The following is a 13,487-nucleotide window of genomic DNA, read 5'->3' as shown; positions in this document are numbered from 1 at the left end:
CCCGTCACCTCGATTGTTTGCCTTCCAGGTCAAGTCCCTCTCCCGCAATTTCTTGTCCATACTCTTTCCCGTTTTTGGTGCAAAACTCACCATTTTTCCGCGCAGCATACGAGACGATGCAATCTCTCCGTAAAGGTTGAGTCGCCAGTAACATCACCTGACTTGCATTTAGACGGACGGTCATCGTAAAGTCACCTCTTGTGTTCACAACCTGACAGTTTCCGAGCATTCTTGTCGATTGCCCGCTCCCCCCCCCCAAACCTGTTGAGTGACCCCGCTGTCGTCTGATCCTGCCCCGTTATTCGATTTGCCCCTCAAGAGCTCGCACTCGTCGGTTTAGTTACCCCTGCTCCAGAAGTCCGTCCTGCAGGTTTTCCGCGCAGTCGGGAGAGGGTACCATCTTGGGGAAGCAGCAAAGAAGCAATGGGGTGAACAAACGCCAGCCGCGCAGGGCGAGCAAACAGCCGCGATGAGTCGGTTGGTGCTGCTGACAGGCCAGTTTTGCGCGTCTATCCGGGAACGTTCATCATGGCTTGCGGCAGACCTTCGGAAGCGTGAGCCGCGCTCTGCGTGGCGTGCAACACGGGGGTGCATGGGTTGTTGAAGTGGCACCCAAAGGCTCCTTACCGCTTCTGCCACTCGCCTGTTCCGGGCGTCCCTGTTCGGCCACGGCACATTTGACTTCACAGTTCCCAAAGCACGTCGAGCGGCGCAGCTGTCCACAGTCCACAGGCGAGCGTGAGAAATGCTGGAGCCTAAGAGCAGCCACGGTCGTTTCGCCCCCGCCGCTCCGCCGGCCTCGCTCATGTTCCTCCTGTTCTGGGAAACATCCAATCAACCAACACGGTGTTGCTTCACGAGAAAAGTAACAACCTGAGAGTCGGGGGAGACGCCCCTGTCGGTACGTAGGACTCATAACGATGTACTTCGTACACACCACTGCTTCTGTTGCGCGACTCGCGCCCGGTGCCTCGATCGATATTCAAGAGCAACAAGCTGCCATCTGCGGAGTAACGCTATTTCTCCATGGCCATTGTTAATTCTCCCCGGTAAGGCCGTTGACCGGGCCCAAACCATTCATGGGGGTGCTCTGTTGGCAAATGGACAGGGAGGGGGCGTGGGATTCCCCCTGGTGGTGGCCATGACACCCCCCTCCCCCCGTTGCAATGCCCAGTCCAACACCCTGGTCGGTACCATCCTTGTCGCGGGCCTTGCTCCTCTGTTGTCCACTTACATGCATGTTCCTTGCCGGCCATTCACACTCTAAATCCCCCCCAGCTAACGGTGCTCTTGCCCTGACCAGGCCCCTCCGGCACCACCACGGCACTGTGGGGATGTTCTGCCCTGCCTCTTCTCAAACTTATAAGCTTAGCACGTCCGGATCTTCTCCACGAACTTTGAGGCTGAGGTGCATTTGACATTCAAGCTACCCCAAAGATAGATCTACGGCGTTGTGAAATCTTGTTACCTAGTCGCCGCCTCAACTCGACCCATTACCTTCCCTTCACTTCATATAAGCCGTCGCGCGCCTTCGTCAACGACATCACCGGCATAACTTACCAGTCAACGTATGTACCTGTTCGTTTAAGTCTTCCCAGTCCGTCATCACACCCACGCAAGACCCCCAAGGAAGAAGAAGATGGACCCGACCTACTCAAGCCGAGGCTTCGACGACACTTACTCACACACGCCCAGGTCGAGAGCCGGTAGTGGAGTATCCACGACAGAAGGGCTGTTACAGAACTTGCATCTCGCCGAGTCGACATCTTTCGAGGCGGGGTCTTATACCACAAGCAGGCCTTCGTCCTCCAGGGGGTTAGCCTCACCCGCATACTTAAGTCCGAGCCTGTCCCACTCGCCGGGCTACCTGCCCACTCCCCTCACTCAACACCAAACGCCCTTCCCGCCTTTGTCATCCGAAGCCGTGGTCTCGGACGCCGAGTGGTTCGAATCGGAGCAATCACGAGCCCAAGGCGCACCGCTCCTCAGGTTACAACCTGCACACGACCAGATCGGGGCGTCAGCATCATCGCCTCCGCTACCCTCCATTGAGACAGAAGCTATGAGGTACGGCTCACGCTCCCCGGCCACCGGACTCTACCCTCCTCCCCCCCACCCCTTTCTCTCGGCGCCTGCTGACCACCGGAACAGTACCGTCGCCGTTTCGTACGACCCGACGTTTACCATGGGCGCACGATCATCATTTACCTGGCCAGGTACGCCACCACTCTCCCTCTTCCCTTGGTACAGGTCCAATGCTTACTAGCGGCAGTGATGGAATCTAACAGCGGGCTCATGCCCCCCCATGACCTCGGCCCCTACGGTTCAGACGCCAGCCTCACCCCGCCAAGTGGATCACGATCAGTCACAGCAAGCCCACCCAGAACGACGCTCACCGCAGAGCAGCGAGAATTAAAACGGCAACGGGACCAAGCACGGCACAACTCCAAGATGCAAGTCCGCGGCCGGAGGACGGACAGCGGTTCTTCAGTCTACTCGCCACCCGTATCCTTATCCGACATGACAACTAGCGCTTCCAGCATGCCCGTGTACACGACCGCGCCATCGCAAATCTCCCTACTCGCCGAGCCGTCAGCACCGCATTACTTGCCCCCGTTTTCGCCACCGCTGCAGGACCAGAGCCAGGCGGCCATGTTCACGAACTCGTACCCTCCGCAATCTTACATGCCCGACTACTCGTACCCGACATCGACGACCCCAAGTCTGCCGTCCCACTATGGGTATGTCTCGGCCCGTTCGGCCCTCGAGGAATCCAAATGCTAACCTCAACTGAGCAGTAGGCCACTCGTGCAAGACCCAAGCCTCGGGATGTACCCAGTGCCCCCCATCATCCCGCCAGGGCCCCAGGACGCAAGCGGGCAAGTCAGAGTGGTGCACAGCCGGCCAAAGCCGCAGTGCTGGGAGCACGGCTGCAACGGGCGACAATTCTCGACCTTCAGCAACCTCCTCAGGCACCAAAGGGAAAAGTCGGGACAGGCGGCGAAGGCGACATGTCCGAACTGCGGAGCCGAATTCACACGGACGACGGCCAGGAACGGGCACCTACTCCACGACAAGTGCAAAAAGAAGGGATCCAGCTAAAGTGGTCGGCTATGGGACTCAACGCTACGATTACGATGATCCAACATCTTTCTTCCTTCGACTCGAGAGGCGACTCCGACGACCCACTCCTGCGACAGCTTTCCTCTCTTCTTCTTTGTCTCGGACAATGTACAAATTTTTGGCATGGGTATCCTTTTTTTTTTTTCCTAAGCCGCAAGGCTGTCTTTCGTTTTTGGGGAAGTTGTATTTACTTTGCTTGGGGCTCTGTTCCTAGACTTGGGGAGGTGGATCAAACATCGGGTTTTACATCATGGAAGGAATGGGAAATACCAGGCACATATTGGGCGAAAATTGCCGTTCGTTTTATTTCCTTCGCTTATACCATAGCGTCACGACCGGGCATCGGGGAACAGGCTGGGATAAAGTCTTGCTATTTGCTAGTATATTATCTATTGACGCCTCAAAGGCGAGACGAGAAGTTTCAACTCACATCGCGATCCTCTTGCTCCAGTGTGCAGTACCTAGTTAGGTACTTACCAAACAAATTAAACTGAATGTGAATTTTGAACGCTCCCCGGTCAGAATTTCCCCAGGTTCCCATTGCAACACCTAAGCTTTGCTCCTTCCAAGCAGGCTCCGAAAGATTCGCATGCGGAAGGAACAAGTTTGCGTCCCCTTCCGCTTCCTCCCATGTCTTAACCCCACACGGATCTCGATTTCCCGGAAGCCATTCCTTCCTTCCTGCTCTGATAACCTCTGGTGGCAAAACACTATCAGTGGGCAGGAAGTACCGAGCTCGAAATCAGATTGCTCTTATTCATTGAGGATCGTGATGTTCATAGCCTCGGTGAACCATCCGAGACTCTGACCTCGGGCTTCATGGTACACCCTGGGACCGACTGTCCTGACTCGCAATGGAAATCCTCCCACATGGCGGCAGATGGCCAATCTCGAGAAAATGGGTCAATCCTACCGGCAAACAGGCCAAGTGACTAATAGACCCAGGACAACACGAGCAAACCGGCCCAATCGTTGACCTCCATCCACCGCCATCTGGGCCTGAGCATGTCAGTCGAACACAGCACTGCAGTCACTGATGGCCATCCACGTCACAGACACCACACACACGGCAGATGCATTGCGTCTGCAAAGTGTCCGAGGTTCAGGTGAATGAAGCCCTGCTTCTCGGGCCACCATTGGAGCATCCGGGCCCATACAGAGCCTGCGTCTAGGACTCTGGCGCTTATGGCGCAGGTCCGGCCAACGAGGGCAGCCTTCACAAATTACACGCATCAACAACTCCCACACACAGTCCCCCACCTTCCGTCAGTGAGCCCAGCGCGCCTTCTGTGGGCTCGGCAGAGACTCCCCGAGGGGCACTGCCCTGGCATCAACGTGAATGAATCGTTGCAAGGCGCTCCTGAGACACGCGCCCTGCTATCACGAGGTATCTACCTCCAATCCTACGCATCGCTCTCGTCCTCGGTGGGTGTGGGGTGACCCTACCGGAAAACTCCGCCACCGAACATAGAGGCTCACTCGGTACCTCTTCTCGTTGTGTGCTTCCACGCCCACGGAGTGAACATCAACACACAGCCTGCCGGCAACCGACCGGAAGCTCACAAATCGCCCGATCTAGCCAGCATGGTACCGCCATCACACCGCGGCGTGAGAGCTACCTAGGTTGTGAAGCCCAAAACATGCAACACCCGCCCATCCCGGAACCGACGACGTCACTCCCGCCCCATGCTCTCCGACGGTCTCGAACCTCCCTCCTCACCGACTAGTTATTTTGAGCGAGGTGGCAGAGTGCAACCAATTCCCGTGGAAGGATACACCTGGACGTCCGTGGCGATCCGGGACCGCGAGGACAGCATAGCCGGGACCCTGTCATGGTCGAATGCGGTTAATCTTTGACAACACGAAAGTTGACAACGCCTTACCAAGTGAGGCTCATGGAGGAGCCGCACGGTTGGGGTATGTCGCATTCACCAATGACGATGGAGAGAATGCTGTTGACTGAAATCCGCCATCCAGTTGCCGGAAGATTAAGTTTCAAACCATGCGCTTCAATTTCGCTGCTTCAAGCTTTCCCAGTGTTGGCCGTGCGGGCGACACAGCCTCGCTGGAAATAGCAAAGTCTTGGCTTGGACCCTGGGAGAGATGGGCCCACATGTTGCTCCCTTCTACAGAAAACCCGCCACCCAACACGATGCCCTGGGCGGGGTTCCACTGTTTAGGTGTAGCACATGTCAACCCAACCCCCTTGGACGCCAGACGGGAACCAGCAACTAGCCGAACCCAAGTTGCTGGGTGCTGGGCCGCGTCGGCGAATTCGACGCGCTCATGGTTCTTCAAAACACGGCGCCGGGGTTTGCAAGCTTTCGGCCGGCTGGAACGTTCAATCACAGCTGATGATGATTAGATCAGCAAATCACGCTATCAGAAAGCACTTCGGCATTCCGCCCAATACGGCCGCCACGGGCAGTGAGGGCATGACCGGATTGTAGTAAAGATGTAAACGTCACAAACAGGCCCCAGTTTCGTCAACTCGAGTGGCATCTGCAAAAAGGAGCCGGCCCGCGAGCAGTCCTCCGGCCTCTTCAAGACGCTCGGGGATCGCCCGGAGAGCATCCCGCCGGGCCGCAGCGGCTTGCCCCCAGTCCTGATTGCCGATGCCGCTTGCCTCGCCCGGCGTTCTCGAACGACAAGTCCACGAAGTACGAAGTACACAATAACGATTGCGTGCAAGTAAGTATAGGGGCAGAATTCGACCTGGACCCGTGTGGAAAACAAAACTCGGGTTGCTACATGCACCCTGTTATATCGCCGCGTTCACGTCACTTGCTCGCGACGGTTTCTTGGCCGAACTCCTCAGTAGAAGGGTAACTCTGAACGGTGAGACAGGTGTTCAGCCGTTTTTCTAAGGCGGACCTTGCGGTTGGCCCATGGACTCGAGCTGGAACCACCCCTCTAGGCGACTCAGTCAATTACAACTCCCACGGGCTCGGATCGATGCACCCATGCAAGGGGTCGATTCTTTTGGTGCACGGCCCAGCAGCAAAATGAACGAGCGTGGGGCCGGTTGATCGCCGACCAAACATGAGCTTCTGATTGGGAAGGGAACGAGGTCTGCACGGTTCTCAGCTTTCTTCGTTAGCGGCCAGGCGCCCGAAATGCAAGACCGCGTGTTCACAAGCGGCGTTGGCGACGGGGAACGTGAGCGAAACCCAACGCTGCTGCAGATGCGGCGTCACGCTGGCCCACAGCTTGGCATCTGTCAAACGATGCTTTTGGGAAGGAATGGCGCGGAGTGTCGGCAACAGACCCCAGTATGACCTGGGGGACGCGTTGTGCGTTGCTGGTGCGATCTGGTCATGTTGTTTCTTTGAGGGTTTGTTCACTCACTGCCGGGTTTTTGACGAAAAAGGGCGGCATTGTAGCGTCGTGGTGTTGCAGGACGGGTGTCTTGATAATTTGGATAGTATGCAAGTTATCCGTCCCCATGCCGGACGTTATCGGCAGGACTTCCGTTTCGGAGCCGGCATGACTTACCGGCCCGGCCTCCTCGGGCGGCACAAAGTGGACGTCATGCACGGTGCAAACACCCCTGGCATGGCCGAACCGACACGGCATGGAGGCCGGGACGGGTGGGGAAAGTCGGCAGCTGTGATAGCAGGCAGCAACAATTGTCCCCGGTCGCGCCTGCGCAGCCACACGCCGTCTGTACCCGAAACGGGACGACAACAGAAGCTCACCGCAACAGCACGAGCGAGACATTCAGATGCACAGCCTCGATTCGCGCGCTCCTCCACTGCGACAACGCGGGGTGAGGCGGCGGCGGGCATGTCATGTCATGGTACGAATACCATGCCCGGTTGACGGAGGGGGGGAAGTGGGGGGTGCACTCTTGAAACACGACACGGCAGAGCGGCCACTCGAAACAAGGGCTCTTGACGAGCGGGAAGGAAGCGAGTCTTCTGGAAGGTCCGTGCCGCAGGCGAGCATCAACCCCTCAATCAAGAGAGAGAGACCGGCCAAGCAATGATTGGTGAGAGACCTCACGGGCTCGCTTGACGGCGGCGTATTGGAAGAAGCTCATCTCATACCGCCATGCATGGGTTGGTTGCTCTCGCTCATGCCGAAACTGTGCCGCAACTTGAACACCACCCATGTGGGTTTCCCTTCTGTGCCTTACGGGACGGTTTCTAGATTTGCGCAAAGCTAGCGAACTATGTCCTGCGGACGTCCTAACAGGGAGGGGAGACGAATCCCAAGCGAGGGTTGTTGTTGGATCATCGGGTTGTCGGGGATCTCTCTGTGTCCGAAAGACCAATCTGGGCGATTCTCAACTGAAACAGACAAGGAAATCCAAGAGACCTTTTTTAAGACATGTGGTTGGCGCGGCAGCTCTCTCTTCCACGCGTCCTCTGGTTGAATCCACCACTGACAGGAAACTCTCGTTAACTGGACCGGGATGACACGGACGCTATCAATCACGTATCCATGATCTTAATGGTCGAATTACCCCACCAGTCAGGAAAGGGTTGGGGGTCAGTCGTTGTGGAGGGGAGGTATTCGCGCATGCTCGCTGTGTCAGTTTCTGGAACTCCCCACGGAAGCGCCGCTGTGCTAGTAACTAACTAGTCTACGAAGAATGTCTCTCACATTCCAAAGAGTGTCGTTCTCGTCAAACACCGAGGATCGGCCGTTTTTAGCGGCATGGCGATCGATTATTCAAAAGCAAGGGTTCGGAAGCCACCGGTTTACTGCATTCGGTAAGGCTGGGGTACCGTCCGCTCGCGACCGTCCGGGGATGTCCGGGGCTTGCCGTTCGCCGGGACCGGGGTGGTTGGAGTGCTCTGGAACTTTAGCGGAAATGAGGCCGGGAATAACAAGACACATATTCAAATATGTACCTCTTAAAAAAGTGAAAGAGAGAACCTTGCGAGATGGTGGACTGTGTAGTGAGCCTGTTCTTGGTTGCGGGGTTTGGGCGGCGCTTCAAAGTTCCGGTCGAGCCATGTGGTGACTGCGTGTCGTTGGGGGCCGGAAATAGGGTTATGGGCGCACCTCACGGGTTGACTAACCGTGGTCGGCTCGTTAACTACCTAACGGTTCATTCAATTCGAATAAGAGGGGTGAGTCAATTATGTAATTAAACAGATACCAGGTATTCTTGCCGAAACGCATGGGTTGCGGAAGGATTTACGCTCATTTCCACGCGCCGCTAGCGCGCGTTACCGCGGCTAGGTGGATGCGTTTGTTCGATTCACAATTTCTTGGCACTTTGCAACCACCACCACTTCAACTCAACAAGCGCGAATCGAATGGGTTTCGAATGCAGGGTGTCACCCACTGACAACCCACTGACAACCCTCCCACGACTGCTTGAAGGGTTTGAGTTGGAGGGCTGGCCGCTCCCATTGGCCGCTTCCACGTGCATCTTCGATCCTGCGGGCGCCTAACCGCGTACCCATTGCAACGGAAGGCACATCTCAGTGGGATGGATGTTACCCGGCCGCAGCTTCCTTCCATCGACCATTGACGCACGCCGCCTTGACAGAGTTGACCTACAGAAGGTGCCATCGAACAACCTCCCCTCCCCCTCCCACCTCCCCTCCCATTCCCCCATTGAGACATCGGAGTTGATGAAATTGCGGACACCCGGAACTCCAAGGGTCCAGTGAATTCAGCTTCGCTTCCAACTCACTGCAACAGCGTGACGACCACGTCACGTCACATCAGAGGATCCGGGAGAAGCGCGTGCCCCTCAGCACTCTACCAGACAAATCGCCAGCCACCCTGGTCCCCCAGTGTTTTTTTCTTTCTTTGCCGACGCGATCCTCCCGCCTTTGGTGTCACGTACCCCTGCCGCTTCTTCCAATTCAAGCTTCGAGACTTCAGTTCCTGGAAAGGAGGGGGTCCTATTCCGCAAGGCCAGGGCCAGGGCCACGCCACAACCGACCAGCCGACCAAACAAACGAATAACACAAACAAGCGAGCCGAAGCGACGGCACACCACCACACCACCACGTGCCCTCTGTATTCGTGGTTACCTGGAGCCGTATTCGGGACACTGATCGGGGCCGCCATCTGGGCCGCCGCTCCAGCCGCCCGCCCTTGACGCTGGGTTTGCATCTTGCAAGATTTGCCGGGTCGGGGCCTGTGCGACCCAGACCACTCAGTGTCCGACAGCCTCACAATCACGGGCCTGGCTGCCAGATCTGCCTGGCTTGATTTGTTGGCCTGCGAAGTGCCGGGTGAGGAAGTGGCTGTTTACAGGCTGTCCCTGGCAGCACTGGGTATCGATCTAGTTGTTCAGCTCAGGCGGTTCGTAACCATCACGGCAGCAGGCGGTAGCCTTGCTTTCCTCAGCACGCGCTTAGCGCAGCTCAAAGAAGCGGCCGTTGGGAATTAGAGACTGAGTAGGGAGTCCTTCGGGGTAACACAACATGCCGGCCGCTGTGGCATCCCAATGGCAGGACCGCCAACGGCGGGTGTTCCAGTCCGTCTTCCAAACCGACGTTGCCCAGCCCACACCTCAGTCGAATCCGAGCACCCTCCTCCCAAGCCCCGAACTGCCATTCGGCGTACCCACAACGTCCTTGCTCGGCCAACAACAGCAAGATGCACTGCAGAGCCATGGACACCCCCCAGCTGACCACCATTCCCTCCGGCGAGGGTCCCCTGAGCCGCCCCTCCAGACGACACCCGCACAGCCACTATTCCCCCCTACGGCAGCAACAAACGATCAGGCAACCTATGATCGTGCTTGGCACGTTGTAACCGCCCACATCGCCCTCCCTTCGTCCGCCACCGCCGACGATTCGTTCGGTATGCCCACCACCACTTCCACCCTTGCCGCCGAGCCGCAGCAGCAGCAGCCATGGCCCAGCAGCAGGAGACGGGGTGGTCGCGGGCGGGACGCTACTGCTCCTGCCTCCTCCTCGTCAGGCCCAGTCTCGGGCCCAGCCCCTGGCGGTGACTTCCACGAGGCGTTTGCCGTCCTCGCCAACGCCCACTCCCTGCTGCCCCACGCCGCCCGCACCGGCGACATCCTAGCTTGGCACGTCCGCCAGGTGCGCGCCCACTTTGCCCACCACGTGACCCCCCTTTTGGCCGGGTGCGTTGATGATGGTGGTGGTGGCGACGGTGGTGATGGTGATGAGTCGGGGGGTGATGGTGATGGCAGTGGGGGGAAGATGAAGGAGGTGGATGACCAGGGCCGTCGTCGCCGGAGAGCGGTGGGGGTGAAGGGGAACGGGAAGGGGAAGGGAGATTACTACGAGAGACACATGGTGATTGTCATGAGCAGTATCCGGACGCTCGAGGGCGCGCTACGACTCTACTTTTATGGCCTCCATCAGCTGCTATCGGGGTTTGCTCGTCTTGCTGATGTTGCCCCTGAGGCGGCGAGGGATGCTGAGCTCCTGAATGCCCGCTTCCGCCGGGATTTGCATGCTCTTGTGGGCGGCTCCGTGCCTGCTGGGCTGATACGCTCCGTAAAAGCGGTCTTGGTGCGCCTTGCGGGCACTATTCTTGGTATCCCTTCTCCCGTTGAGGTTGGAGGAGGGCGGGCAGCGAGGCCGGCGCCGCCGGGGTCGGACGATCTGAAAGTACAGGCCGCGAGGGAGCGGCTGGCCGAGCTGGTTCAGCAGCTGCAGAATGTAGGGCTGGCTGGCGAGCGGTTCCAGGTCTTGTTCGCTGAGGTCATGGACACCATGATGTCCAACTTTGTCATCGGGGCTTATGCCGGCGTGTGGTCGGCACCAGATACCCGCTCATTCTCGGCTACGATGGACTCGGTTTCACGTGGGGCGCCATTGTCTACGGCATCGCCGTGTATCATGTCGTTGAACGACTGGGTGGAGAACCATTTTGCGCGACTGAGCTTCGAGGTGCTGGCTTGCATATCTGGCAACCCTCAAGGGCCACTGCCGGTCTCGCTAGCCGATCTCAAGATGTACCAGTCTCTCGCCCTCGGCCGCCTGGCGGCCCTGCGTATTCAGGAACTATTTGACATCGTCCTCGCATGGCCGGCGTCCCGTCCGGCGCTCGAAGACCTACGGGCGACCATCACCACCGCCGCTCGCCGGAAGCAGCTCACCAATAGCTTCTCGCGTGCGCTGCAGACCCGCCTACTACACCCAGGCTGTAGCACGCTCGAGATCTTGCAGACGTACATCTCTATCATCCGCACGCTGCACGCTCTCGACCCCAGCAAGGTGCTCCTCAGCCGTGTCGAGCCGGGTCTGCGGCTGTATCTCTGCCAGCGAGAGGATGCGGTCCGCGTCGTTGTCGCAGGACTCCTCGCCAGCCCCGATGAGATGCGCGCTGCGAGGAAGGTTAAGGAGGTATGGAGGCAGCAACGCGATGAGGCTAGTCAGGCTACGAGCCGTAGAAGAGACCACAACAACCCTTTCGCCACTCCCGGCATGCCAGGACCCTCCTCACCCGGAACCCCTCAGCCCAGAGCAGCGCACCGTGGCTTCGCCGCCAGAACCGACACTACCCCATCCCACACACCAGTACCAACTACCCCCTCTCGCCCTACTCTTCCCGACAAGCCAGCCGAACGCCCCTCCCTCCCCAAAAAGCTAGTCGAACTCGCCCTTCTTCTCACCAATGACCCCTCCCAAGCACAAACCCGCCGCGGTGCTGCTACCGCCCCTTCCTCAGACGACGCAGACCTCGACTGGGCCGATCCCTCCTGGTTACCTGACCCCATCGACGCGGGTGCGCACTACAAGCGCCCGCGGCGCAGCGAGGACGTCATCGGCACGCTCATCTCGGCCCTGGGCAGCGAGGACGCCTTCATCAAGGAATTTGCCGCCGTGCTCGCCGAGCGGCTGCTGCTGCCGCCGTCGTCGTCGGGCGACAACCCGGCGCAGCAGCGGTTCGAGCAGGAGTTGAGGGTGCTGGAGCTGTTGAAGCGAAGGTTTGGCGAGGCCAGCTTGCAGGCCTGTGACGTGATGATTCGGGATGTGGTGGATTCGAGGAGGGTTGATGCTGGCATCTCGAAGCGGAGGGAGAGGATGGGGAGGGAGAGTGCGGAGGGCATGGAGGGTGCTGAGGCGATGGAGATGGGGACGAGGGATGGCATAGACTATCACGCGAGGATTTTGAGTAGGCTGTTCTGGCCGGGCTTGGAGAGGGAGCATTTCCTGCTCCCTGCCGTCGTGGTCCAGCAGCAGGAACGGTATGAGGCCGGGTATGAGGGGCTCAAGTCGCGGCGGAAGCTGACCTGGCTTAATCAGCTGGGCCAGGCGAGGGTCGAGATTGAGCTGGGTGATCGCACGGTCACGGTGGATTGCAACCCTGTCGAGGCGACTGTCGTCTATGCTTTCCAGGAGGGCGGTGATGATGGTGGTGGCGGCGCGGTGCAGAAGTCGGTCGAGGAGCTGTATGAGCAGCTGCAGATGGACGAGGACCTCATCACGACCGCGCTGCAGTTCTGGGCCGGTAAGGGCGTCCTCCGCCGGGTGCCCGGCGCCGCCAGCAGCAACACCTACGTCGTCGCGGAGACGCTCAGCGGACCCGCCACCGGCGCTGCCGCGCCCGACGACACCGCAACTGACCAGCCCATGGAGGAGGAAGAGGAATCCGCCACGGCGGCAGCAGCGGGGGCGGCGAAGCAGGGCATGTCGGCCAAGGAGCGCGAGCGCCGCGACATGTACTGGCGCTACATCCAGGGCATGCTGACCAACGCCAGCGCCAGCATGCCGCTCGCCCAGATGGCTATGATGATGAAGATGCTGATTGCTGACGGGTTCCCCTGGAGCAATGAGGAGTTGCAGGATTTCTTGGGGGAGAAGGTTGCCGGGGGGGAGATGGAGGTTGTGGGGGGGAAGTACAGGCTTGTTAGGAAGTGAGTCTGGTCTTTCTGGTCTGGAGATGGGGTGATGGTCGATGCTGGGGGTCGGGTGGCTAGGGGGTGGTTAGGGGATGCCGTGTTTGCGGGATGGTGATTGGTGGTGTCAGTAGCATTGGGGGTGAAGCTGGAAGGCAAAAGAACAATTGGCATTCGTGCAGTTTCTACTGTGGTATTCCTCTACGGTTCAATGCAAAGGTGTTCAAGAGTCGGGACGTCAACAACCCCCTTTACATTGACGCCTGCTTTTGAGTTTACATCTATGATTGTAGGTCATTTTGTGGCACAAGAATCTGATGGTACCGGGCTCCCGGTTAAATGTCATTTCCTCTCCCTGGAAAGAAGTCATGATTTGTCTCTCGGACAGAGAGGATCCAATAATTCAGAGATCAGGCCGCGCCGGTTGGATCAATAACCCCCCAGTCTCGGTGGTCGACCAGGAGGCACCCCTCGGGTGCAGGGAATATCAATCTCAAGGACAGCAGGCTCAGAACCTAAACCTCTTCTCTTCTTTATGCTTCAATCAATTCTTCTGACCCATCATGACGGT

The 13,487-nt window shown here is 58.4% G+C and overlaps 3 protein-coding genes across 3 annotated transcripts; all 3 read left to right on the top strand.

Annotated features, from left to right (window-relative positions):
• Positions 1–987: 987 nt before the first annotated feature.
• B0H64DRAFT_84938 (uncharacterized protein) lies at positions 988–1,481 on the top strand. The gene has a single exon (XM_062808871.1). It carries the CDS (start codon positions 1,167–1,169, stop codon positions 1,416–1,418), a length of 252 nt encoding a protein of 83 aa, XP_062662396.1. The 5' UTR covers positions 988–1,166; the 3' UTR covers positions 1,419–1,481.
• A 158-nt stretch (positions 1,482–1,639) lies between these two features.
• Positions 1,640–3,238, top strand: B0H64DRAFT_454553 (uncharacterized protein; the record flags this gene model as incomplete). The annotated part of the gene is made up of 4 exons (XM_062807277.1): positions 1,640–2,067; positions 2,152–2,216; positions 2,273–2,741; positions 2,802–3,238. 4 exons carry the CDS (start codon positions 1,640–1,642, stop codon positions 3,100–3,102), a joined length of 1,263 nt encoding a protein of 420 aa, XP_062662395.1. The 3' UTR covers positions 3,103–3,238.
• A 6,123-nt stretch (positions 3,239–9,361) lies between these two features.
• B0H64DRAFT_454545 (uncharacterized protein) lies at positions 9,362–12,938 on the top strand (the record flags this gene model as incomplete). The annotated part of the gene is made up of 1 exon (XM_062807276.1): positions 9,362–12,938. The coding sequence occupies exon 1, from the start codon at positions 9,519–9,521 to the stop codon at positions 12,936–12,938; it is 3,420 nt and encodes a 1,139-aa protein (XP_062662394.1). The 5' UTR covers positions 9,362–9,518.
• Positions 12,939–13,487: the final 549 nt, after the last annotated feature.

Source organism: Chaetomium fimeti, assembly GCF_033439085.1.
Source record: "Chaetomium fimeti strain CBS 168.71 chromosome Unknown B0H64scaffold_2, whole genome shotgun sequence".
Taxonomy (NCBI): domain Eukaryota; kingdom Fungi; phylum Ascomycota; class Sordariomycetes; order Sordariales; family Chaetomiaceae; genus Chaetomium; species Chaetomium fimeti.
This window is presented reverse-complemented; position numbering and strand designations above follow the sequence as displayed.